The 27,476-nt window shown below is 39.2% G+C and overlaps 1 protein-coding gene across 3 annotated transcripts in view; it reads right to left on the bottom strand.

Moving 5' to 3' along the window:
* Positions 1–27,476, bottom strand: part of PBX3 (PBX homeobox 3) — a 224,265-nt gene that overhangs the window by 32,767 nt on the left and 164,022 nt on the right. For all 3 annotated transcript variants that reach the window (XM_040482330.1, XM_040482332.1, XM_040482331.1), the window contains exons 3-5: positions 25,652–25,893; positions 14,345–14,535; positions 4,585–4,720 (exon numbers count right to left, since the gene is read on the bottom strand). In XM_040482330.1, coding sequence (XP_040338264.1) covers positions 4,585–4,720; positions 14,345–14,535; positions 25,652–25,893 — 569 coding nt within the window. The remainder of the gene's footprint in view (positions 1–4,584; positions 4,721–14,344; positions 14,536–25,651; positions 25,894–27,476) is intronic.

Raw genomic sequence — 27,476 nt, 5'->3', positions numbered from 1 at the left:
GCAGAGGAGAGGCAGAGAGGGAGACACAAATCTGAAGCAGGCTCCAGGCTCTGAGCTGTCAGCACAGAGTCCAAAGCGAGGCTCAAACTCACGAACTGTGAGATTATGACCTGAGCCAAAGTCGGACATTTAACCAACTGAGCCACCCAGGTGCCCCTGTCTTCACATTTTAAAAAACATTTTATTTGAAATAATTTCAAGCCTGCAAAAAAGGCCACAAAAATAAAAATAGTATAAAGAACATCTATGTATGCCTTTTAGTCATATTCACCTATTATTAAACATTTTACCCCATTTGTTTTATCATTTGTGTTCACTCATGCATGTGCAATTTGTGTTTATACATGTTTATGTGTGTTTATGCACACACATACACAAACACACATACACACACATTTTTTCCTGAACCATTTGAAGGTAAATTACATATATCATGGCTCTTTCTCCCTATGTAAGTAAGTCAGTGTATTCCCTAAGACTAGAGATACTCGCTTATACAACAATAGAACAATTACATTTTGTAATTTACTGTAATAATTTTAACCCGATAACATTCTTTATGGCATTTCCTCCCCTTCAGTACAAGATCCAGTCTAGGGTCAGGAATTGCATTTACCTGTCATGTCTCTATCCTCTCGTAGTGTGAACCATTTCCATGGCCTTTCTTTGACATTTTTAAAGAATACTACTCCCACCCCCTTTTTTCCCTAACAGAACGCTCTTCATTTTGTTTGTCTGATGTTTTCTAGTGATTAGATTCAGACTACATTCTTGGATGAAATACTATACACAGTGTCCACTGTCTCTCTTTGGTGATGTTGATTCTAATCACCTGATCCGAGTTTTGTTCCATTTCTCCACTCTATAATTGCTTTTTTTTTTTTTTTTTTTTTTTGAAACCCTTACAACTAATAAAGAGCCTATGGAGAGACACTTTAAGACCATTTTCTTCATCAAAATTTCCCTCCAGATTTAATATCTATTGATGATTCCTGCCTGATCCAGTCTTTACTAAAATGGTTGTATCATGTTGATGTTTCACAGTCTTTGATAAACATTTTACCACAAAACTTACCAATCTTTTCCTTTGTTGCTTAAACATTTTATGTCCTTTTTTTTTTTTTTAATTTCTTTTAACGTTTATTTATTATCGAGAGACAGAGAGACACAGAGCATGAGCAGGGGAGGGGTAGAGAGAGGGGGAAACACAGAATCTGAAGCAGGCTCCAGGCTCTGAGGTGTCAGCACAGAGCCCGACGCGGGGCTCGAACTCACAAACTGCAAGATTATGACCTGAGCTAAAGTCGGTCGCTCAACCAACTGAGCCACCCAGGCGCCCCTTTTATGTCCTTTTAAAGAATTTTTTTTACTATCCTCAAAGTCCTAAAGATATATCCTTACATTTTCTTCTGAAACTTCCTTATTCTTTCTTTTTAAAATTTTTTAAACATTTTTATTTATTTTTGAGAGACAGAGCATGAGCCAGGGAGGGGCAGAGAGAGAGGGAGACACAGAATCCGAAGGAGGCTCCAGGCTGAGCTGTCAGCACAGGGCCCGATGCAGGGCTTGAACCCACAAACTGTGAGATCATGACCTGAGCCGAAGTCGGATGCTCAACCGACTGAGCCACCCAGGTGCTCCTTATTCTTAGTTATTCCTTATTCTTAATTATTATTTTAAGCAATATTTTAAGTAATCCAGAATAAATCAGTTTCATATATTAAGCAGTATTTTAAGTAATCCAGAATAAATCAATTTCATATACTAAGCAGTATTTTAAGCAATCCAGAATTAATCAGTTTCATATACTCTATGAAAGTCAGGCAAAAATAGTGTTGTTATAGTTGCCTGTTTTCAGTGGGTTTCAATTTTTTTAAGTTAGTTTTGTGTGTGAACAATTTCTGGATTCTAAATTTAATCATGTTAGCATGGGGCGCCTGGGTGGCTCAGTCGGTTGAGCGTCGGACTTCAGCTCAGGTCATGATCTCAAGGTTTGTGAGTTCAAGCCCCACGTCGGGCTCTGTGCTGACAGCTTGGAGCCTGAAGCCTGCTTCGGATTCTGTGTCTCCCTCTCTTTGCCTCTCCCCTGCTTGCGCTCTGTCTCTCTCTCTCAAAAATAAATAAAGATTAAAAAAATTTCTTTTAAATTATATTTCAGTATGATGTATATTTTAAACAATGTTTGGTCTCTTTAAATTTTTTTTTTCAACGTTTATTTATTTTTGGGACAGAGAGAGACAGAGCATGAACGGGCGAGGGGCAGAGAGAGAGGGAGACACAGAATCGGAAACAGGCTCCAGGCTCTGAGCCATCAGCCCAGAGCCCGACGTGGGGCTCGAACTCACGGACCGCGAGATCGTGACCTGGCTGAAGTCGGACGCTTAACCGACTGCGCCACCCAGGCGCCCCTATGTTTGGTCTCTTTAGAAAGTGGTTAACCTCTCAGGTCTGGAATATTCTCTGCTTTCGTTTCTAAACAACTTAAACAGGGCACTCATAAGGCTAGTAACTGACATCTAATATTTAAAATGATAACATCATTGTTCCTACTTCAGAGATGTGTAGGTGGCGACTTGTTGAGGGGAAATTAACTTCTTTAGGTAGGAAAAAGGTAAATGGGGGGGGGGGAATGTCACAATTTAATGCTTACACTGATCCCTGAAAGTCTGCATCTGAAAGGCCGAACTGGGAGAAAAACAGAAAAAGCAGCCAGTCTGCTTTGTAGACAGACCAATCTTAAGTCTCTGTTATTTCCATGTCTCAAGCGATTACTAAAAAATTTCCAAAACCTAGCTGTTCTTCTATCAGAAAACAAGTGAAATGAATATAGTAGAAATTAAAAAGTTAGTAATGTGTTCCTAGCCTATGTTAGAAGTAGAGCAAAACCTCCCTAGTTCAGAGCAGAGTCAGAAGGAAACTTTTCTCTCGCTTAATACAGAGCGTGTATTAAGCAGGTCCTACGCTGCACAGAAAATGCTAGCATTACACTAATGAAAAGCCAGGATTGTATCGGCTTTCAAAAAAGGTATATAATCTGCGTTATTGTCCAGTGCTAACTATGGTAGAGAGGGAAACAAGAAAAAAAGAAGCAGAAGCATGAAAACACCTTAGCTGAAATTGGACCTACAGACATCCGCATTCTAGAGTCAGAAAGCTACTGTGAGAGGCGGAAAACCAGACTTGGCGTCATCCACTGGTGTTTAGCATGAGTCTGATCCTCTCACTAATGTTCAGGGAAAATGCACACACCAGAAAAACACCGCTTAATTTCATCTTCTCTGTCTGACCCAGCATATTATACTGTTCCCTTAATAGTTCAAGTGGCAGTGAGCACTACACAACCCAGATAGGGATGTTTTAGAGATGTCCTCATAAGTTGGTAACTCAAATCAATTATAGGCCATTTCAAACTCAGCAAGACGAATCAGGACAAACACTATTCCGTAAGAGAATGACAATAACTCTTAAATGATAGCTTAATGATGAATCTATGATTGTTCTAGAGGTTCTGTGAAAAGTAATGCCAAAACAGAAGCTGGAAATCATCTCAAGCCCAGACTTTAATCCCTTAAATAACAATGACTTAAAATACTGATATAAAACTTTCACTGGACTCTGAAGGGGATCTCTAATATCTTGGACTTCAGATGTACAGCAGGAATATTAACTTAGAAACTACCTTAAAATGCTTGTGTCCTATGATCAATAGGAAACACCAAAATTTCTGCCAAGGGTCAGCTTTTCCGTAAGTTCCATTGCAACAGCTGGTTGGTAATTACTACATTTCCGTGCTATAAAGAAATGCTATTCTGATGTCCGTGTATAAACAACAGTATGAGTACTAAAATAAAATTATATTTTAGAGTTAATGCCAGTAAAACATACTTATTTGTTTAAGGAGGTACAGTTGTTTATTTATTTGTCTCCAGTCCTCAATCAAATACCAGTCTATCTGCCTCAAACTAAATGTATTTTTGTTAGATGATGACAGCTAATTTCAGGGCCACAATTTATTACAAATAAACATTAAAAACAAAACAAAGACGGGTATAAACTTAATTCTTCTGTTTAATGAATAACAAGGAAGCAACGAAATCCTTGGGAACCAAATATCATAGCACGGTTACCAAGAAAAGACTTAGTGAATTCCTCAAAGCTTTCACCAAAGAGTTATATTAAATTTCCTTTCGGCAACAAATAAATTGGTTTCTCACTGGTAGAAGCTTAGGTCAGTCATCTAAATCAGGGAAAGCAGGACCGTATGCCATTTACTGAAGAGTCACTTAAGTATAAACCGTGTCTCTCCCCATGGCATGTTTATGTCCTCTCTATAGAAGATTTACACTGGGGTGGTGGCTGATTATCTTGATTCCTCACCACTTAGATTAAAAAAGCGAAAAAACAAAAAAACCAACACATCACCGAAGCTTTAAAAGCTTGCATAAAAACATGGAAATATCTCTATTTTCTTTTTATCTTCTTTCACACTGGAACACGTGGATCTGAAATTCGGTGATACCGGGAAGAAAGAATAGGGTTCCTAGATTCGTAGGGAAGCGAGACAGACCCTTGGAGCCCTCTCACCTGTGACACTGTGATGCTGCATTTCTTGGCCAGCTCCTCTTTGGCTTCTTCACTGGGGTAGGGGTTACTGAGGTGTGAGTAAAAATATTCATTCAAGATTTCGGTGGCCTGTTTACTGAAGTTACGCCTTTTTCGTCTATGACAAGAAGCAAAAGAGAATTATAGTTATAATCGGTCTTAACCAAGGAGGGATATATTGATTAGGATCATACAAAAAAGTTAGATTTCTATGTTTTAAACATTCTTAGGGTCTGATTTATCACACCAATTTGCAATTACGCTCTTGGCATCCTCCAAAGCACCGTCCAACTCGTGTTAAGATGGAGGATCACTAAAAATACAAGAATGTGAAGCACAATTATCTCTATTCTTTAAATTATGCAACAAGGATCTAATGTGTTATAGGTCCTCAGGGAAGATCCAGTTGAAACAAAGCAGGTAAGGTCTACCAGAGAGCTTAAAGGAGATCGGAGGGTTCAGGGAGAGAGTAGAAAGTTAGGGGGAAGAAAGCCATTAAACATGTATCATGGAAATGATTACAAATTATGAATTATCACAAATTATGAAGGAAAAGTATGGGATAATGAAAGCGTCTAAGAGGGAAATCTCACATAGATTACAGAGTCCAGAGAGGTTTCCTTGAAGGAGTGACACTTAACCTGAGACCTGGAAAATGTGTAGGAGTTAGTCAAAGAGTAGATGGGAAGAGGAACGAGCAGAGAAAGTGGTCTTGAAACAGAAACAAACTTGGGAATTCCAAAGGGGTAGAGGAGACTGAAACACAGTAAAACTCAGGGAATGTGTGAGTTGAGTATGGAAGGATGGGCAGGTGCCAGATTATACAGGCTTTGTGGACCCCCTAAGAATTTTTGGATTTTATTTTAAGTGCAACAGAAAGGTATTAAAGGCTTTAAGTTTTATGGGTGTTTTTTTTTAAGTTTTTATTTTTATTTATTTTGAGAGCAAGTGGGGGAGGGGTAGAGAAAGAGAGGGAGAGAGAGAGAATCCCAAGCAGGCTCTGTGCTATTAACACTAAGTGGGGCTTGAGCCAACAGACTGTGAGATCATCACCTGAGCCGAAATCAAGAGTCAGACACTTAACCAACTGAGCCATCCAGGTGCCCTGGCTTTAAGTTTTATGTTTTAAAAACATTATTCTGATTGCAGAGAATAGTTGGAGGAGGACATGAAAGGAAATGTAGATATTTAACTGACTGAGCCACCTAGGCACCCAGAAAATGTAGATATTCAAGGGAACGCGTGCAATGATCAAATTGAAGGATGATGGGAACTTGGCATAGGGTGAGAGTAATGGAAATAAAAAAGATTCAAGATCTATCTGAAAGGTAAAAGCAGCAGGACTTGGTGATGGATTGGATGGGGGCAGTGGGTGGAGAAGACAGAGAAGGAAGGTAAAGAAAAAAAATACATTAAGGATACTGCCTGGATTAAGGCATGATTTGCTCACAAGGGAAAGAGGAGGGGAGGAATTTTTTTTGCTGTTTTTACTGGGAAGGTGGTGACAGAGTTAGAAGACCAAATATTTATTAACAATTTATTCCAAATAGCAAAAATGTTATTTATATTTGGGTCTTGTTATTATGATTTTAAAGAATTCTAGCCTGAAAATTAGCATTTGTCAGACTTCATTTTAAGTTAGATCCTCCAGGGGCATCTAGGTGGCTCAGTTGGTTAAGCATCCGACTTCGGCTCGGATCATGATCTCACGATTCGTGGGTTTGAGCCCTGCGTTGGGCTCTGTGCTGACAGCTCGGAGCCTGGAGTCTGCTTAGATTCTGTGTCTCCCTCTCTCTCTGCCCTCCCCCACTCATGCTCTATCTCTCTCTGTCTCTTATAAATGAATAAATGTTAAAAACAAAATTTTAATTAGATCCTACAGCGGAGTGCCTGGGTGGCTCAGTTGGTTACATGTCCGACTTTGGCTCAGGTCATGATTTCATGGTTCGTGGGTTCGAGCCCTACATCGGGCTCTGTGCTGACAGCACAGAGCCTGGAGCCTAGTTCAGATTCTGTGTGTGTGTCTCTTTCTCCATAGTAAATAGACATTAAAGAAATCTTTTTAAATAAATTAGATCCTCCAGTAACTAGAAAGTACTTTCTCCAAATAATTTTCTTAACACTGTCTTCCAAATAATCATAATGATCTTCTCACTTGTGCTATCCTATACTCAGGAAAGAGTCAGTAGGCAGTTGTAAAATGTGTAGACCCTATGAGATTCTCCTAGTTAAAACGATGTCACTAACATGGCAGGTTAAGTATGTGATCTATGTCTCCACATTAAGGGAGAGTCAAGGGAGGAAGAAATCTAGGCCTGATCAAAACATCTCAGGTTATGAGTCCTGAAATTTCCTAATTTCAATATATTTTGGAAGCTTAAACCGTTGGTCGTTTCCTGAAGGATGAAGAAGAGATTCAAGATCTATTTGGCAACTAAGAGGATGTGATGATGAATTAAAAGGGGGAGGTGGTGAGGAAAGACAGAGAAGGAAGGGAAGGAAGGGAAGGGAGAGAAATACTCCAAGAACAGCAGGTGGGACTTTTGCAACAGCCATGCATTCCTTTGACATGGGGGCACTTTGAAGAGGCACCTTCTGCCAGTAGGTGTGTGGGTGAGTAGGGTGGAAAAGGTCTAGAATAGATCTTGAAACTGTCAAATCTATAGATGATTATCTGGCTCACAGATCATATTTGTTGAGACCATACAATAATGACCTACTCATGAAAATCTAAGTTTCTGGCTTCTTATGAAAATTTGGAAGATCAGTCACATGGGCCCCACCTTCTCAGAAGCCAGCCACAGGCTTATTCTAAGTGATGGCTGTGCCCTCAGATAGGCACTCATCTGTTCTAATCCTCACTGTCCCTCATCCAGCCACTGCACTCGATTCCATTATACATAAGCATGTGAATCTGTGACTCTAAGTCTACAACATGGAGTCCAGAGGGCCCTTCCTTGTGAGATGGGATGCTGCTCAGTTCCTGAATGGTTGAATAAAGCCAATTAGATCACGATGATAACAATAATAATAATAATAATAATAACAATAACAATAATAAATAAAACATGGAGTCTAGCAGCAAGACCGAGGCTACACTGGAGGGGATGACACAAGGGCATTTCTTTGGGAAATGAAGGGAGGAATGAGCAGGAAGATACCTGGGAAAGTGAAAATCAGCTTAGCTCATTTGTCGACTATGCCTGGGAATGAGTTTACCAAACAATGAAAAACCTTGGAGAAAAACTCTCTGGGCACAGCAGAATCCCTCACCCCAGGGACACTGACCGTGTCCAAATTACTAGAGCACCTTCGACCAGAAGAGCCGAGGGCCGAGGCAAATTTATTCCTGAAAGGTTTGCACTGGTACACACTTCGGCTTGTCCAGTTACCAGGACAATGTGAGTGTGGCTCTACAAAAAGCCACAGTGAGCAAGGAAATCCCATGATCTGAAAGAGCATGTTTGCCTCGAGTGGGAAAGCCTGGCCTCCCCAGTGCAGGAGCTTGTAAGAGGCACCAGAAGAACACATGGAACCGAAAAGCAGCGCCTGCATTCACTTGAAGGCATTAACACTGAAGGACTTGCGGTTATACTTTGTTTTTTAGGAAAACATTCTGCAGGAAATGCCCATTAAGCATCCCCCTGAATTGCATTCCCCCCAGGGTTTGGCAGACTCTAAATGGCTGCGCCTGAGGCCAGGGTGCCCTGGGGACTGGGTCCCAGGGCTGCGTCCCATCAGCATCACAACAGCACTAACAGCAGCCTCTGCGGGAGAAGGGGCTCTGCTCCAAGCTCTGCCACCTTCCTATTCCACCTCTGCTCACCCTGGCTTGTTAACACCCTTCCTCTTCTTGGAGGAGAAATAAATCATTTAGGTGTATACATTATGAATGTGGTTATGTTTAAAAAAAAAAAAGGAAAGGAAAACACACATGTTAACGAGAATGGGAAAGTCTCAGTAGAAATAAGGATAGCAATTGTAAGGAAGGATTCTTTTCTGAAGGAAGTACTTTTAAATATCTCTGTTACATAATGTTTCTTATTAAAATATTCAAAACTGAAAAACAGTTTCGAAACATTTCTTGTTTTCTGACACTACCTCAGCTCTTTGATTTGAGCTATTAAGAAGTATTACGTGGAAACACGCATTCATCTGGTTGGTCAATAAATTACCTTTTGCAGCTTATTATGTTTAAGACGCTTGCTGGATTATAGTGGGGAGTGTGAATGTTCAAGAGTTGGCGGTTGCTTTCAATGACATTGTGGCTTACTCGGGAAGAGAAATGTTCCTGAAAAGCTGTAAGAAAGGCAGTCTGAATGAAGTTTGGTCTAGAGAATTGTCAAAGTGTGCTATCAGGGTTGAAGAGAAGGCAAGGACGAGTCCAGTGATTCCAGTGAGCTTCCTAAAAAGGGAGCATTTAGGCTGGGCCTGGAAGGATAAGCAAAGTCTCACTAAATCAACAAACACAAGTGCTTGCTCCACTCCAGGCTCCATGCTGGACACCCTCATAGATGACAGATTACTGGTGACCCAAGTTGGGGATAGGGTTGGGAGAACAGGGTTTACTGTGGAAGGCCAGGGATGAGGGTTGGGGAGGAGGAGGGAAGGAGATGGGATGGTGGCAGGATAAGTGGTTCTAGTCAGAGGAAACAGGTAAGACCACGAGGGATTTCATTTTGGATTAAACACAGGAAAGGACAATTCAATGATATAATGACAGCACTAAAAATGTTCAAACATTGATCTAATAATTCCATTTCTGAGAATTAATCCTTAGGAAATAACCCGAAAGATCAAAAAGTTTCAATGCATAAAGATTTTCACTGAAACACTAGTTTCCACAAAAATCTGATTATGTGGGTGCCTGGGTGGCTCAGTCGGTTAAACGTCTGACTTCAGCTTAGGTCATGATCTCACGGTCTGTGAGTTCGAGCCCTGCGTTGGGCTCTGTGCTGGCAGCTCAGAGCCTGGAACCTGCTTCAGATTCTGTGTCTCCCTCTCTCTCTGCCCCTCCTCTGCTCATGCTCTGTCTCTCTGTCTCAAATTAAAAAACATCAAAAAATTTTGAAAAAAAAAATCAGATTATGGGTGCCTGGGTGGCTCAGTTGGCTAAGCCTCCAACTCTTGGTTTCGGCTCAGGTCACGATCTTGCGGTTCATGAGTTTGAGCCCTGCATCAGGTTCTGTGCTGACAGCATGGAGCCTACTTGGGATTCTCTCTCCCTCTCTCTCTCTCTCTCTCTCTCTCTCTCTCTCTCGCTCTGCTCCTCCCGTACTCATGCGTGCATGTTCTCTCTCAAAATAAATAAATAAACTTTAAAAAAATCTGTTTAAAATAGTATCCTCTTTCCATCATTTTATATCGCTTTATTTTCTTCACAGCACTTATCCTGTTACATCTCACTGCATAATTGAATAGAATTGTATAGCACACAGGCATACTGCAATTTTAACAAAGTGAAGGTTTGTGGCAGCCCTGCATTGAGCAAATCTGTCGGAGCCATTTTTCCAAGTGTTTTTGCTCATTTGGTGTCTCCGTGTCAGATTTTGAGAATTCTTGCGATATTTCAAACTCTTATCTTATTATTATAGTTGTTATGGTGATCTGTGATCAGTGATCTTCGATGTTACTACTGTGACTGTTATTGGGTGCCAAGAAGCACACCCATCTAAGACAGCAAACTTAATAAATGTTGTGGGTGTTTGGACTGCTCCTTCCCCCAACTCTCTCCATCTTGTCAGGCCTCCCTATTCCCAGAGACACAACAATATGGCATTAGGTCAATGAGTAACCCTACAATGGTCTCTAAGTATCCAAGTACAAGGAGTGAAAAGTACATGTCTCTCACTTGAAATCAAAAGGTAGAAATGACTGAGCTCAGTGAGGAAGGCATGTCTTTATTAAGCTTAGTAAGACAGCCAAAACCCAGGCCTCTTGAGCCAGTCAACCAAGTTGTGAATACAAAGGAAAAGTTGGGTTTTTTTTATTAAAAAAAATTTTTTTTAATTTTATTTTGTGAGAGACAGCATGAGCCAAGGAGAAAGGCAGAGGCACAGAGAGAGAAAGAGACAGAGAGAGGGAAAAAGAGAGAATGAGAATCTCAAGCAGGCTCCAGGACCAGTGCAGAGCCCGTTGTGGGGCTCAATCCCACAACCCTAGGATAGCGACCTGAGCCAAAATCAAGAGTCAGACATCCAACCGATGGAGCCACCCAGGCTCCCCAAAAGGAAAAGTTCTGGAAGAAAACTGAATGTGGTCTTCCAGTGAACACAAGAATGGTAAGAAAGTGACAACAGCCATATAGCTGATGGAAAAAGTTTTAGCGGTCTGAATGGAAGCTCAAACAGGCCAGAACATATGCTCTGAAGCCAAATTCTAACTTAGAACAAGGCTCTTTTTTCAATTCTGTGAAGGCTAAGAGAGGTGAGGAAGCCGCAGAAGAAAAGTCTGAAGCTGGTAGGGGTTGGCTGGTGAGGTTTAAGGAAAGAAGCCATCTCTATCACAGAAAAGTGCAAGACGAAGCGGCAAGTGCTGATATAGAAGCTGCAGCAGGTTAACTGGAAGAACTGGCTAAGATAGTTAATGAAGGGGACTCCACTAAACACCAGATTTTCAATGTAGGCCAAACAGCCTTCTATTAGAAGAAGATGCCATCTAGGACTTTCATAGCTAGAGAGGAGAAGTCAATCCTGGCTTCAAAGCTTTAAAGGACAGGCTGTGGCTCTCTTGTTAGGGCTAATGCAGCTGGTGACTTTAAGTTGAGGTCAGTGCTCATTGACCATTCCGAAAATTGCAGGGCCCCTAAGCATTATGCTAAATCTACTCTGCCTGGGCTCTATCAGTGGAACAACAAAACCTGGCGGACAGCACCCCTGTTTACAACATGGTTTATTGACTATCTTAAGCCCACTGTTAAGACCTACTGCTCGGGAAAAAAAGATTGCTTTCAAAATATTACTGCTCATTGACAATGCACCCGGTTACCCAAGAGCTCTAATGGACATGGACAATGAGATTATGTTTTCACGCCAACTAACATAATATCCATTTTGCAGCCCATGGATCAAGGAGCAATTCTGACTTTCAAGTCTTATTGTTTAAGAAATACATTTTGTAGGAGTGCCTGGGTGGCTCCGTAGGTTGTTTCTGACTTCAGCTCAGGTCACGATCTCACGGTTCATGGGTTCGAGCCCTGCACTGGGCTCTGTGCTGACAGCTCAGAGTCTGGAGCCTGCTTCTGATTCTGTGTCTCCCTCTCTCTCTGCCCCTCCCCTGCTCATGCTCTCTGTCTCTCAAAAATAAATAAATGTCAAAAAAAAAAAAAAAAAAAGAAATACACTTTGTAAAGATACAGTGGCCATAGATGGTGATTCCTCTGATGTATCTGGACAAAGTAACTTGAAAACTCTCTGGAAAGGATTCACCATTCTGAGGCCATTATGAACATTTGTGATGCATGGGAAGAGATCAAAACATCAACATTAACAGGAATTTAAGGGAAGTTGATTCCAGCCCTCATGATTTTTTAGTGGAGGAAATCACTGCAGATGTGGTGGAAACAGTAAGAGAACTAGAATTAAATGTGGAGCCTAGAGATGGGGCTGAGTTGCTGCCAACTCATGAGAAAACTTGAATGGATGAGGAGTTGCTTCTTATGGATGAGCATAGAAAGTGATTTCTTGAGACGGAATCTACTCTTGGTGAAGAGGCTGTGAAGATGGTTGAAATGACAACAAAGGATTTAGACTATTTTATTTTTATTTTCTAATTCAGAGGAGAGCGAGAGTGAATAGGGGTAGGGGCAGAGGGAGAGAGAATCTTAAGCAGGCTCCGTGCTCAGCAGAGAATCTGATGCAGAGCTTGATTCCATGACCAGGGATCATGACCTGAGCTGAAATCAAGGTCGATGCTCAACCAACTGAGCCACCCAGGCACCCAAGAATTTAGAATTTTATATAAACTTAATTGATCAATCAGCAGGGTTTGAGAAGACTGACTCCAATTTTAAAAGCAGCTGTACTGTGAGTAAAATGCTATCAAACAGTATCACATGCTACAGAGAAATTGTCTGTGAAGAGTCAATCGTGCAGCAAACTTCATTGTTGTCTTAAGAAATTGCCACAGCCACCCCAGCCTTCAGCAACCATCACTCTGACCAGTCAGGAGCCATCAACATTGAGGCAAGACCCTCCACCAGCAAAAAGATTACAATTTGCTGAAAGCTCAGATATAGCTTATACTTTATACAAACGTTTTATTTAGTCAGGGTAAATTTTTTAAAAAGCAAACCAAATTATGCATATTGTACTATCACAAAAACATTTTTTAAAAGCCCCCAAACCAGAAGGAAACATATTAAAGCATTTACAGTGAATTTTTTTCTTTAGGTAGCAAAAATGCGGTTGTCTTTTACCTTTCAGCTTTCTATTCTATAGGTTTTCCAATTTTCCATACTGAGCTTGGGATTTGTCAAATAGGGAAAAAACACAAAACTTTAAAGAATCTTAACAAAAAAGTAAGCAGGTGAGAACAGGTCACATTAGGCCTTAAGTGCTAGGTTAAGTAGCGTGTGAGTTATCCAGCATGGAAAAGCTACTTGTGATTTTTAAGGCATCACAGAGATGCTGCAGAAACAGAAACGGGGTGTGGAAGCGGGGTGAGAAAGGGATTGAGGCTGGAGACAGGGAGGCACAGGAGAGGCCCGCGCTGGTCCAGGTACAAAATGGTAGGCAAGGATTGAGCGGTGTGTGGGCAGGAAGAGTGAGCTAATGTGAGAAGGGCTGAAAACTGGTGACTAATTCAGTACGGAAGAAGAAGGAAGTGGAAATGATCTGGGGCTTTCCTTAACTAGAACCGTAGTATAGTTGGTGGCATGTGTTTCTTTGTTGGGCCCTAAGGCAGAGCTCTGGCGTGAACACCCTTCCACAACCTGTTTTCCAGTTGAGAAGCTAACTTACTTTCTTCAATGTTGCAAAATGTGGATGATAATTACCACCTCTGTCAGATTGCAAGGGAGAGAAAGCAAAACAAATCAGAAACTCCTTTCCAAAGCTGAAGGCTGATCACAAGCTTTAGCAATGCCCAAGAGGCATCCCTGCTGAGGCAGCATGTAGCAGGAACGTGACAATTCAGTTACGTCATCCAGTAGGTCCAACACACCATATACAATTGATTAACTCCTGCAAAACTCGGTGAACGTTTCAGATAAAAGGGGAATTGTTATCCCTACAGGAGAAACTGACAGGCTTTCTTCCTTGATTTGGAGCAACGATAGGTGGAGTTTTGTGGTAATTGCTATGAACTACAACACCACTTCCTTCTTGGGGACACTAGTATTTCCAAATATTTTCTTATAATGTGCACAGGTGATGTAACATCAAGAAATTCTTAGACCACAAGCCTTTGTTAAAGTACAGAGTTACACATACTGAAAATTATCCTTAAAAATACTTTGTAGCATCAGAATTATAGGCTCCATCTTCCTAAGTCATTAGTAGCAGCACTAAATCCTGTTTCCTGAGTCACCAAACTGGTAGCTAATAGGTCCACCCCCAAACAAGAGGAACCTTGACAGTGCAGGCACCATGAGGTGATATTAGCTATCCATTGTAGAGAAGAGCTCTTATACCCAAATTAAAGAAGAATCTAAGACCAACTGGCCAGTTTTACAGAAAATAATATACAAGGAGTGAAGGGGGGGGGGGGGAAAGCCATGCAACAGATTTGTGGCCTCACATACCTGGCATCAAGGAACCTTGATCTTAAAATCATAACTGCTTCACAAGTGCTTTGTTTGAGCTGCATCTGAATGGAACTAAATTTTCGATGGATGATGCCCACCATTCTTTCAATTTCTTTTGGGGAAATGGGACGTGTTCTACTCTGCTCTCGGAGAAGGTTCATCACATGTGTAGTGAATTCATTACATGCCTGTAAAGGGGAAAAAAAGTCACTCCTTAGGAATCTGGTATTTTAGATTATCACACCCAAACATGAACATCTAAATTTCCACCTCATTTGCAATTGCCAGTGGTGTTATGCAGTGGGTAGGGTAAAATGAAAACTAAGACACTTGTCAAATGGCAGTGGTAGTTAGATGGGGCAGCAAAGAATTCTGAAACTACGAATGGCCTGGACATGCAAAGGAGGCATATCGCACTCAACTGTCCTTCCCCTCACCCTTTTCCCAGTTCCAAAATGAGGTTTTCCCACTGGAGGATATGCTCTACCAACTCCTATGGATAAGTAGGAAAATATGTTTATAGTCAATACTAAGCACCTCTTATTTTCTCTGGGGTTCCACATTTATTCAACAAATGTTTACAGAAGGACTATGGAGTGCAAACTCTTCCCGATGCTATTAAGGTATAGAGAAAGGAGCAAGATGTGGACCCGGCCTTTACTATGATAAAATAAATATATAAAAAATTCTCAAAAAGGCGGTCTTTCCAAAGTGTCACAGGAAGATGTGAATAAGTGTTTCCTAAGTTCCAAGGAAGGAGTGTCCTCCTGTGGAGGCAGAGATCACATCAGGCTTCATGGCACAGTGACATTTGGGCTTTAAAGAATAAGTAGGATTTTTGAAAAGTAGATAAAGATGGAAACTAGGAAGAATGCGAGGCACAAGAAAAACCACGGAAATAATATGCAGCAAGTTCAGAGGATGAGAGAGAGTATGTAGAGAAGAAGAGGGGATTCGGATCCATCCTGGCATGTAAAGGGCCTTGGACGTCAAGCATGCCAATGTCCCAGTAAAATTTAGCTATGGTGTCGGCCTTATCCATAGATATGGGCCATCCGTGGAAGATGGGTAAAGCAGCTCAACTCTTCAGGGGACGTGCAGCAGGAAAAGAAGGATCAGAGCTGGGTCTCGAGCTTCTAAGTGAACAATCCTCAGCCCTTCTTTCAGTTCACCTATATTCTTTTAGACCTATAAAACCAAGTAACGGGGCCCACGCTGAAATCTAGTACTGCTTTGGTAAATAAAGCATCAGTTTACACCCTTGAATAAAAAGAACATCTTCTGGCATTTTCATTAAAAAGGCATGACGGGAGATTCTGCATCTTACTGTACAGATGCCCCTGGTAGGGCAAGCAGACAGAACAATCATTGATCACCGCAAGACACAGTTTGAAGCTGTAATAATGTCCACTCCCCTATAGATACCCTGAACATGGCTCACATATAGCACATGATGGTTTTTCTAACTGCTCATTAGAGAACTAACCTTTCAAGTAAGTTCACTGGGTGTTTCAGTTACTCTAAGCTTTTAGGGAGCTTTTCTATAAATATTTCTAAGGTGAAGTAAAATGAGTCTTGCTTATCAATGAAAGGATTTTGGGGGGGTATATCTTAGGTCTTAGGCAATTTAAGTGAGCAGTGACCCTATGTTACACTTATGGGATTCTTTGGAGTGTAGAATTATGCATTGTACACAGTGGGCATCCAATAAACATCTATTGATTGGTCAGCCATATTACAATTTGAGAGTAATGGTGATTAACATCTGTAAATACATTGTCCCTGAACTATATGTGAGGGATTCTTAACTTGGAGTCCATGGATAAGTTTAGAACGTCTAGGAGTCCCTGAAATCTTATGCAAGTTGTGTGTGCCTGTGTAATACCTGAAGGGACAACTGTGGAGTTTTGTTTTCAGATTCTTAGCCAGTTTATAACTAAATAAGGCTACGAAGTATTGTCCTAGGTTACGAGTCAGTAAAATGTCAAGGAACTGTGTAGCTCTAAAACCAGAAGTTCTATCTTTAAGGACACCAAAATAAAAACAGACTTAAGACTGTCCCCCATTATATTACTTTAACTACCTTAGGCCAAACTGAAAACAAGTGGTCATCCTGACAAGAAATATATGTACTTATTTTTTCTTGTGCTTTCTCTAAAGAGATGTTCATAAAATTTCAAAATGATATAACTTGACAAACTCTACCCCTCAGTTTTGTTATCAGTAAAATGAAGAAAATTAGACTAGAACTATGTCCCTACACTGGGATCAGAAAGTGTGTACTTCAATAGCTAGTTCCAGAGACTATTAATACATGGTCCCAAAATATAGTATATTTGGAAAATGCAGAATTAAGCAAAATTTTTTAAGCTTTTTTTTTTTTTTGCAAGACTCCTCAATACTAACACAGCAATATGCACAATAAATCTTCAAGAGGGAATGGTATAGCCAACTTTTCCCAAATAAATTTGGTTATAAAACCTCTTTTCTCTAGAGGAGTGCTGTCCAAAAGAAATATATCGCAAGCCACATATAAAATTTGAAAAAACCTCTCATAGCCACATTAAAAAAATAAAAAGAATCAGGTGAAATTAATTTTAAAAATATATTTTATTTAACCCAATATATGAAAACTATGAACATTTCAACACATAACCAATATTTAAGAAACACAGTTAGTGACGTATGTTACATCATCTCTTTTGGTTCACTTTCTAACCCGGTATGTATTTTACACTTATAGCACATCTCAACTCATACTAGCCAGATTTCAAGTGCTCGACATCTACACGTGGCTAGTGGTAACTGACTGGACAGCAGAGCTCTATAGCATCTTGGGGACCAATGTGCTAAGAAAAACTCTTTGGGAAACCGAATACTAAGTAATCTTTGATGCTTCTTTGTTTATCCTTCACCACCCTGCATTCACACAAACACACGCAAAGAGAAAGTTTCATTTATGAATGTCCTTGGTGAAGCAAGAGAAATTATTCATCTTATTATATCCCAGCCCTTCACTAGGTCGTTAATATTCTGTGTGACAAAATGGGAAACAAACAAAAAGCACTCTACTGCATATCAACAGACAGTTACCTTGAGAAAAAGCAGCTATGTGATTGTTGAAGTTGTGAGCTAAAGCTGCTTTTTTCATGGAACACCATTTTTTTTTTAAAGCAAAACCAACAAATTCTGATTATTCAGACTTGGGTATTTGGCAGATGCCCTCAAAAATGAACAAACTGCGCTTGTCACGTAAAGGTAAAGAGCTGACAGTAGTGTCTGTCATAATGAATTTGAGCTTTCAAGTGAAAATTAGAATTTTGGAAAACTTGCATCCACCACTGTTAGCTTAACAGTTTCTCAGTGGACTTTCTGATTAGTTTGATGTTGATACTAATAAACGTATTTTGGTATTATATAATGAAATGTGTCAACACTGGAAGATATACGTAACTCAGTGAACCAATACTTTCCAAATGATCAATGCATGATGTTACAAAAATATGCATAGGCAGAAGATCCATTCCAAGTGCATATTAGACCAATGGATTTGAAAGGAACAGAGTACAAAGAGTTAATTGATATGGGTTCAGACTCTGCACTGTAACTAACCTTTAAGAAATTACAGCTTGCCGAGTTTTGGTGTAATATCAAAGAAGAAAATCCACAACTATCTGAAAATGCTATTACCACTCCTGCCTTTTCCAATGACATATTTGTGTGTGGCCAGATCCAGATGTTCTTTGTATTATTTCAACCACAATGACAACAGATTGACTAACAGAAGCACATTTAAGATCCAGGTGACTTCTATTGAGCCCAACATTAAAGAGTTTGCAAGATTATAAAAACAATGTCATTTTTCTCAATAGATGCCGAGGCTTTGGGGAAAATAACAGGTTTTTACAAAAGTGGTATTTAGGTTAACATATAATGATTCATTATTGCTATTTTAAGATTAATGAATGAATCCTTTTAATATTTCTGAGTTTTAATTTCTATTATAATAAATGTTGACAGATATAATCCACCAAACAAAAGCTCTTGGGGGTCTCCAATAAGTTCTAAGAGTCTAGGTCTAGGTCTTAAGACCAAAAGGCTGGAGTACTGCTGCACTGGAGTATGGAAGCATTTGTAATTTGCACACAGAACATTGCAAATTCCTAAAAACCTAGCTTGCACATTATAGTAACATATATCTTTGACAGGGTGTACGTCTTGATAAATAATTCAAAACTCCTATGTGAATGATCCTTGAGATGCAAGCTCTCTTAGGTTATTCTCTGGCTGCATTTTAATCTCTCCAGAAAGAAAGTTTGCCTATCGTTTCTAGGAAGCAAGTGAGGGAAAAAAAGGGTTAAAAGCAAAAAGTTTCTGCATCTAAAAACTCATAATTTCCTAAAACATTTGCTGAATGTCTCACAACTTATTAAGTGAACTCATCTATGAATGCAAATGCTGATTAGCAATTTGGCAATAGCCCAACATTCACAGAATTCACATAGCTTTTCTTTAAACCAGTAGTTCATACATGATTAATTAGAACATCTCATTTATGTAGTGTGCACTTTAGCTCATTACTCTAAGTAAAATTCGTTAAGTATTTACATTTAGATAATTAAAATCTGGGTACACCCTTAAGAAAGATGCATACACTTTAGGCAAAGTGATTTTTTTCCTTTATACCACTGAAAGTAAATTACAGCCTCATTTACAGCATCATCTGTACCAGTTTCAGAGCAGAGCACAGTACTGCCTCATCTTCTATTCCTTAAAAGGTATACATTTTTTAAGCAGATAAATGCAGTAAGAATGATCAAATGATTGCAGAGTTGTTTTGAAGGGCCACCCAACCACATACTAGCATCGATGCCGTTTATAATGTGGGATGCTCATTTATCACAACCTCAATCACACTTACAAGACGAGAGTATTAAAATAGACATTGGAGAAATTTTTCATTGCCTTATTATTTTTCCAGGTGAAATTATCGGTTAAAAAAATTTCTGGTCATGGGGCGCCTGGGTGGCGCAGTCGGTTAAGCGTCCGACTTCAGCCAGGTCACGATCTCGCGGTCCGTGAGTTCGAGCCCCGCGTCAGGCTCTGGGCTGATGGCTCGGAGCCTGGAGCCTGTTTCCGATTCTGTGTCTCCCTCTCTCTCTGCCCCTCCCCTGTTCATGCTCTGTCTCTCTCTGTCCCCCCCCAAAAAAAAAAAAAAAAAAATTTCTGGTCAATGTCCACAATACAAATGTAGTAACACCTTGGTTAATTAGAATATTTAGGAAATGAGAGTTTCGACTCCTTGAATTTTCTGAGCTAAAGCAGTGGCAGAAGCCTCTTTTTCTTTTAATCCAGATGTTGAAACTATCTAGGATGCATTTTTGCTTGTGTTTTAAAACACACATTGCAAGAACATAGTTAACTGAACATAAAGTATGAAAAGATCTGCCTGATAAAAACATTTTCAATCAATTCTTTAAATTTTTTTTTTCAACGTTTTTATTTTATTTTTGGGACAGAGAGAGACAGAGCATGAACGGGGGAGGGGCAGAGAGAGAGGGAGACACAGAATCGGAAACAGGCTCCAGGCTCCAAGCCATCAGCCCAGAGCCTGACGCGGGGCTCGAACTCACAGACCGCGAGATCGTGACCTGGCTGAAGTCGGACGCTTAACTGACTGCGCCACCCAGGCGCCCCTCAATTAATTCTTATTATGAGCCTTTCTCCTTGTCATTGGTTCCCTTCTCCTTAAAAACCCAAAACCAGTTAAGGATTTGAACTATTTGGATAATGTTTTTAATGATATTTATTGGCTAGTAAAACTGTCTCCTCAATATCCATACATATTTCATTTACACTCAAAGTTTTCAGAGTGCCGAGTTAAAGTTTTGTGGCGGTGTTTTTCAGTTGTGAATTCAAGACTCAATCCCTTTCTTGCCTGTAAATTCACATCAACAAATGTAAAAATATAAAATCAGACAGTGAGCAAGCACTGACTTTAGAGGAAGCTTTAAAATGGGTAAGTGATCAGATCTAACAACCGAATTGGTCTTTTGTAACCATCTAGAGAAGCTGACTGTAGTCAACAGATCATGATACCCCCATTCTAAAATCCACTTTTCAAAGAGAATAAATCTCTATTAAAAGTTATCGCCTCTCAAATTTGCATGCATCCATTTTCTAGATGTCTTTATAACCTTGCAAGTAACTCTGGTCCAATATCATAGATTTTGTATTTATGGAATGTTTATTAAATCAACAAATTCTTTTTGTTTTGGATAAAAGTCAACACCTAAAGATTTTTCCTAATCCAAGTGGAATGAGACAAATATGTGTAAGGAGCAGCCACAAAGATGAAATATCTACTGTACCTCAACACTTCTTACCTAATTACATGATTTAGGGACCTATCTCATAAGGGTTTCATAAGGATTATATTATACATGCTAAGGTCTTTGCACAGAGCCTAGGATGTAATTAATATTTAATAAATGGCAGTTATTGTTGACAATGAAAATGGCAATTTTATGAAATTCATATTTTGTATATGTTAGCTATTCTGCAAGCAGTCCCTACTCTGATTACCTAATACAGTTAATATAGTCAGGCCTTCCCACTTCCTGAATTATACAGACAGAAGCTGAAAACAAAAGAGTATTCACATATTAAAACAAGTCATTTGATTAATCAAGTTTGTGGTCAAAGAGACATTTGGTACATAGAGCTAATAATGCAGAAACTTGGAGGAAAAAAAGGGGAACATTCAAACACACTTTCCAGCCAAGGAAAAGACCCAGCATGAAAGCTGACAAGAAGTAAAACCTTTCCCTTGGAGCAATCGGTGACAAAGCCTTGCTTGGGAAAATGAAATATAAAGTTTCCATCAGATAGTACCCTTTTGTCTGTCCAGCCTCTTAAGCTACACAATCTCTCATGTAATAACATCAGTATTTTTTTTAACCTGATAAAAACAAAACTCCTTTACAAGCAAAGGAGATTTTGCCAGCAAATGTAAGCACATAATGTTGAGATCCTCGAAAAGCACAAGGACATGCTTTTACAATGGTTTAGGCTCCACACTCAATTTCCGTTCCTCCCACGATTAAGTCCTTGCAGTCTGAAAGTCCTGTAGTAGCTAAACATTACCTGGTTAGTCTTGGGCACATTTGGTGTACATGCTTGCTTCCAGTGCTTTACCTGATTTGAGGTGAATTCAAAAGACATCTGTGAACTCGGGAAGCAGGTTCCCAGATGCTCGGGGAGGGTTGGGACCCTTACAACACTTTTGCCTTCAGCAAAAATGTATTTCAATATAATTATAGTAGATAGCTTTCAATATGTCATCTCTATTATAGCAGCTGTAAATTATGAAGTGAATTGCCTGTGTACAAGCATTTCTTCTCGTACAAGCAAAGTGGGAGAGCAGCACAGGGCATGATATATCTTTTTCTTTTTAACTGAGAGCAAATGTCTAAGTCAAATTTCATTTGCAAAAACCATGTGTCCATTTCCCTTTGGAAGAGAGGTGGAGGAAGCCAGAAGACGCTCAGTTCTTAAAATCAGGCTTCCCAGGACCCTAGGCTCAAGTTCATTAGGAATTCACTTATTCTAATAGTTGGGCCCTTACTTGTAAGACTATATTTGAAAGGTAGTGTAAAAGCATTTTTCAAAACTTGTAGCTGCTCAACAAAAAGACAAAGAAGCAACCGTTTGTTTTTTTTTTTTTTTTTTTTTTTTTATTAGCCAAAGAGGGAAGCAATGTACCCCAAACGAAGTGTTGTAAGACAGGAGCTGCAAACTCTGGAAAATTATATATTCCTGTTGGGTGTCAGAATCAACAAGAGAAAAGTAAAATAGTTTTGTTTCGTTTTGGGTGGTAGTAATATTCAAGAACCTTACTGTACTATATATTCTATGCCTAATATTTCAAAAGTGTGTATAAGTGAATTTAGATGGTTATCATCAAAAATCATTTTATCTGAGCCTATGTAACGAAGACATATGATCAAAGGATATTTTCTGGAGGGAAAAAAAGGACAGGATTTTAAAGACCGTACCATTCCTAAAACACACACATGAAACTGAGCCTTGTGGCTTGGATTTAATTTTGCTCAAAGTGTAGCTCTAGTCTGCTTAGCTTTGTAAATGTGGCTGTGCTTATAAGGTACTTTAATTTACTGCAGTGGTAGTGTTTGTTAATTTTACGGCAATCTAAATCTAAACAGGCTTCAGATACATTTTCATTACAGCTTCGTTGCAAAACACAGTAGAGTGAATAGCTCTAAGATTCCAATGTAGTTTATTTCTCTCAGTAAAAGACTCAACACAATTTTCTGATGAATCCACTGCCTTAACATGTATGTTCGTTCTTCCTATTTACTAACAGGCTTCTGTCACTTGGAATACCTGTGTTCACTTTTAGGAGGAAAAATATGCTTTCTGGAAAGTGATTAAGAGAGTTGTTTTTTCCAGCTGTATTCTGATCCCATTCTAAATGCAAGTCCACATGGGCAAATGAGAAACAACCAGAATGTACTGAATTATTTTCCAATTCTATATAAGTAGCAAGCATAATTCAATGGAAATGGAAGGTATATTGTCAGAAATTGATTTCAATACCTGATTTGGACACTAACCCATTGGACAAATCATTTAACTTGAGTCTCATTTTCTCATCTATAAAATAGAAATGATAATGCCATCTATTTTGGGAATGCCATCCCCTCATCTCACTTGGTTCTGCTTAGCCCTCCTAGTTGCTCCAAAGCATATCCCTAGGAGGTCTATCCCAGATAAAGCCTACAACTTGCATACCAAACACTTGTAAAAAGCAAACAAACAAACAAAAAAACAATTGACTATCTTCTGTTAAAACTCACTGATCTAATAACTTAGGAACTACAGACAGAAGAGCTATAAAATCCAGCCCCAAAGACAACTCAAGAGAAATAAATGCTGCTGTGTTGTTTCTAGAACTGAAAATTCAGAACCTACAGAAGAAAATCTGTAAACTTAAATTCTGTTATTCAGCCAACCGGTCATCACACTCCATCTATTTATTTGTTCATAATACTGCAGCGACTTCATGTCTGTATTTTTCCTTCCGAAAGTGTTAAAAATGAGCAAGGAAATACATACTTAAACGGTTTTTATTAGGTTACTGAATATATTGGGAAATAAGATTCATCATTATACTTTAAAACTCATTATTTCCCAATATGATAGTTAATCCAAAAATTCCAAATATACATAGTATAGATTAACTTATGAAGAACTTGTGTGTATTCTCAAAGGAAAAGCAAAGAAATCCCCCTGGTGACAGTGACTAATGACAGCCTCACCTAACTTCCAGCAGGGCTACAGACGAAGTTGATGTGAAGCACCATGGCAGGAGACAGTAAGGAAAATCACCTTAATTTCTGAGCCAAAAAAGTCGGGCCATTTGGTCCCTAATACTACATAGATCTTTCCATGCAAGGTGACTGGTGGTATTTATTTAGTAAGTATGTATAGATGTATTTAACAAAGTTATGCGATTAAGATTATGCTACAAATTGGAATCATTTTCTTCTGTTTATGCTCAGGGCAACTTTTTCAACCATGACTTATTTTGTTTACTCTCAATTATTCATATGTCAAATCAGAAAGCTCCATTTTTTTGCATATACACACACAAGATAATTTTTCCAAAATTCTTATTTGCACATCTTCCACCAAAAATTCCTACCAACGAGACTAGAGATACAGTTTGAGACCCCAGAAAGTACTATTCAGAAAAAAAACCAAACCCCTATCTTATAATATTAATTTATATTATATTTTAACATAAAGCTACATAAATTTTCTACCCTTCCTCAAAACACACTCACCTCTGGAACAGAATCCTACATTTGCTTAATGCCACCACATCCAGAATACTTGAGAAGACAATGAAAAAAATGACATATACTACTGAAACTACGCAGGGAACTCAGAAAAAAAATCAGTAATAAAACTGACCAGGAGACCCACATCTTACTAAAGTGTTCCGACTTTAAGAAGTGCCTGACTGTACAGAGAAGTGTCTGTGGATGAAATGGTATGATGCCTAAGCCTTGCTTGAAAACACTCCACCAAAACCAGAACAAGGTAGGTAGGGTGTGTGTGTGTGTGTGTGTGTGTGTGTGTGTGTGTGTGTATGTGTGTAATAGGCAAAATAAGGTTGGCAAAATACTGACATTATTTATCTGGGTGATGGATGTCCAGGCAGTGTCTTATTCTAGGTTGGGCTCTATAAAACTGCCAATACTGTTTTTGACCTAAAAACTTGGCAATTTCACAGGATTCAACTTAATAATGTTATCTTTCTTTTTGGACACATTTTTTTCCCTATAATAATGGTTTTTGGTTTTTTTTTTATTATCTGCTAGTGAGAATTCTTCAAACTAAACAGGATTTCAGGTTTACTAACAACTAAAATATGTTTAAAACAAACTATCAACATTTTACCTTATTTCATTGAAGCTAAGACTTAACTTCTTTTTTTCCCACCTTTTAACATCTCTGAAGTTTGGAAGCATTTTATAGTCAACGGCATGTTATAGTTAAATAGGGTAGCGTTACTTTTCCTTAGTGGTATATAAACAGTGACACAACTTAAAATCAAAGATGCCTTAGATTCAGTGAAGTATGGTTAATGTAAGTGCTGAGAATAGCATTTTTAATCTACACTCTCTTTCTAATCAGGAATTTAGCACACAATGCCTAGTATTCCCAGCCCGAGGTTACCTAGAATTATCCTGGGAGTCTCCTCTTCAGAGAGAAAGGCCAGAGCCTGCTTGCCTTGTGACGGTTAGCTCCCTCCCCTATATTCTGGCACAAGCCATAAGAATTAATTCCCAGGGGGATCTGGAGCTCACAGCATAGGAGGAAGAGTTCACTGTGCAGCGCTTCCTCTGAAAGTTGTTAAAACTCATGAACAAGGCCAGTGTGTAAATGTTAATTACCCCGAGCTTTGGAGGGCACCAAGCAGTGAGGTTAGAGGGGAAGGATGGTTGCAGGTGTGGTAGTAAGGGTGCGTGAATGTGAGCAATGGGTAAAACGAAAACAAGTGAATGGGATAAAATAGGTTCAGCTTCACCTCCGAAATCTCAAAGGGACTTCATTTCATGAATCCAGCAATTCACTTGGGTTTTTGCATTGACCTTATTTATTTTGCTCTTCGTGTTAACACCTACCCCTCACAGCCCTCAGAATTGGTTAGTGCAGTCTAATGGAAGAGCAACAGAGGGTTTGTGCAGGACTATGAGAGTGGCGGCTGCTGACCTGTTCATATTTCTCCAGTTCTGTGTGATAGATTTGTCTGATCTGGGTCAATTTGGCTCTGTAATCTGAGTGTTCAATAGAGTTATCTGAAGAACCTCCAGAGGCTGCCGCGGCTGCAGCTGCTGCCGCCGATCCCCCACCTTTCTCAGGACCTGAAACCCCTTCTGCCAAAAGCATATTGTCCAGTCTCATTAGCTGGGGGTCGGGAGGGTCCTCCTCCTGGGCTCCTCTGATGCTGAGACCTTCAAGGAAAGAGAGAGACAGAGAGAGAAGAAGCGAGAAATAGGACAAATAGTGTGAGTATTTTGTTTATTTGAGAAAATGATCAAACAACATTAGTGCACTACAATTCATGCTGAGAATTTCTTTGTTCACATTTACCAATAAGCGTGAGTATGAAAATTCTTTGAGAGAATATTTACATGCATCCCAGATTTCCTAATATTACACCCTCTCAATTTATCCTAGATTGGATTGCTGGAAAAAGGTAACTGCGGCTCAGAATATTCTAATGTCAATCTTCCCAAATTTAGATGCTTTAAGCATAAAATGGGAAGGGGGTAAAAACTTTGGGATTTTGAGAGGACAAAAATAATTCCAAGGATGTCAAACAAACACGTCTAAAGGTAGTTATTCTGTTTTTTTTTTTTTCCTGTATGATTGGAAGAACAGAATCTAAAAATCCCATGGAATAATTCATTCACAAACTATATCCAAAAATTAGAAAATAAACAGAATTAGACAGGAGTCTCCATTGTATAATTTCAAGGGGAGAAGAGAAATTCATATGTTATGAAGTAATTAGCTATGCTTTAAAAGTATATATTATTGAAAAAATATATATATATACTAGTGAATGAATTTGTTAAGCAATCTATGCAATCAGGACCCTAAATATAGTATTAAAAATGTACCATTGAAATGGCAATCCAGTGCTGGGCACAGTAGTCTCCATGTAATTTTGCTTTTAAATCAAGAACTTCCTAAGTGATGCCCAGTCAGCAACCTCATCTGAGAACTATAGATCACAGCTGACAATTCATAGGTTTAATCAGGTCACACAGGCTTTCTGCCAAGATGTTTTCAACAACACAGAAGACAAAGTTTTAAAATAATTATCATGGTATAAAAAGCACTGGAGTCATGACAGCTCAAAATCAGCATTTTCATTAATGTGTAACATAATCTAAAATATCCCAGCCCAATTAACCTCTGTAAATCTGTTTAAAAGCAGGTTCCCCACACTTAGTTACAAGGCATCTTGGGGAAGGGGGAGGAGGGGAGTTGGCATCTTGCATGTCGGCATTTGGATGCTGCCTTTTTCCTCTGTGCCTGTTGTTGTTTATCCACAGTGGTGCACACTCTGTGTCTAGTGTAACTTACATGACAGTAACATCTATAAGCTGCCAAGTACTCAGCTGAGCACCAGCTCCGTGATTTTATATGCTAACCTAAAACTACCATCAATTCTTTTAAGAACAGATTTCATTCCTAGATGTCCTGAATTACACCCACAGCATGACAGAGCTCTTGGTTGTCTTAACTCAAACACACAACTTTAATTTCCTCCCTCAAAACACTTTAAAGCTGTCACTTTCATTTAAAAATATACTTCAGAATAATTTCAACTGGGTAATAAAACTAACTCACAATAATTTAAAATTATATCTGGTGCCTGTTCAGAGGTAAATAAATAAGGTTTGAAAACTGTAATATACTAAGACAATAAATTCATTTAGGGAACCAGAAAGTTAGATAACTCTCTAAATAAGATAAAATCAGTATCAACATTGCTGGTAATCAAAAATAGAAAAACATGTATTTG

This window comes from Herpailurus yagouaroundi, unplaced genomic scaffold, assembly GCF_014898765.1.
Source record: "Herpailurus yagouaroundi ecotype Mexico unplaced genomic scaffold, PumYag 160, whole genome shotgun sequence".
Taxonomy (NCBI): Eukaryota; Metazoa; Chordata; class Mammalia; order Carnivora; family Felidae; genus Herpailurus; species Herpailurus yagouaroundi.
The sequence above is the reverse complement of the archived record's forward strand: the minus strand, read 5'-3'. Positions and strand labels throughout refer to the sequence as shown.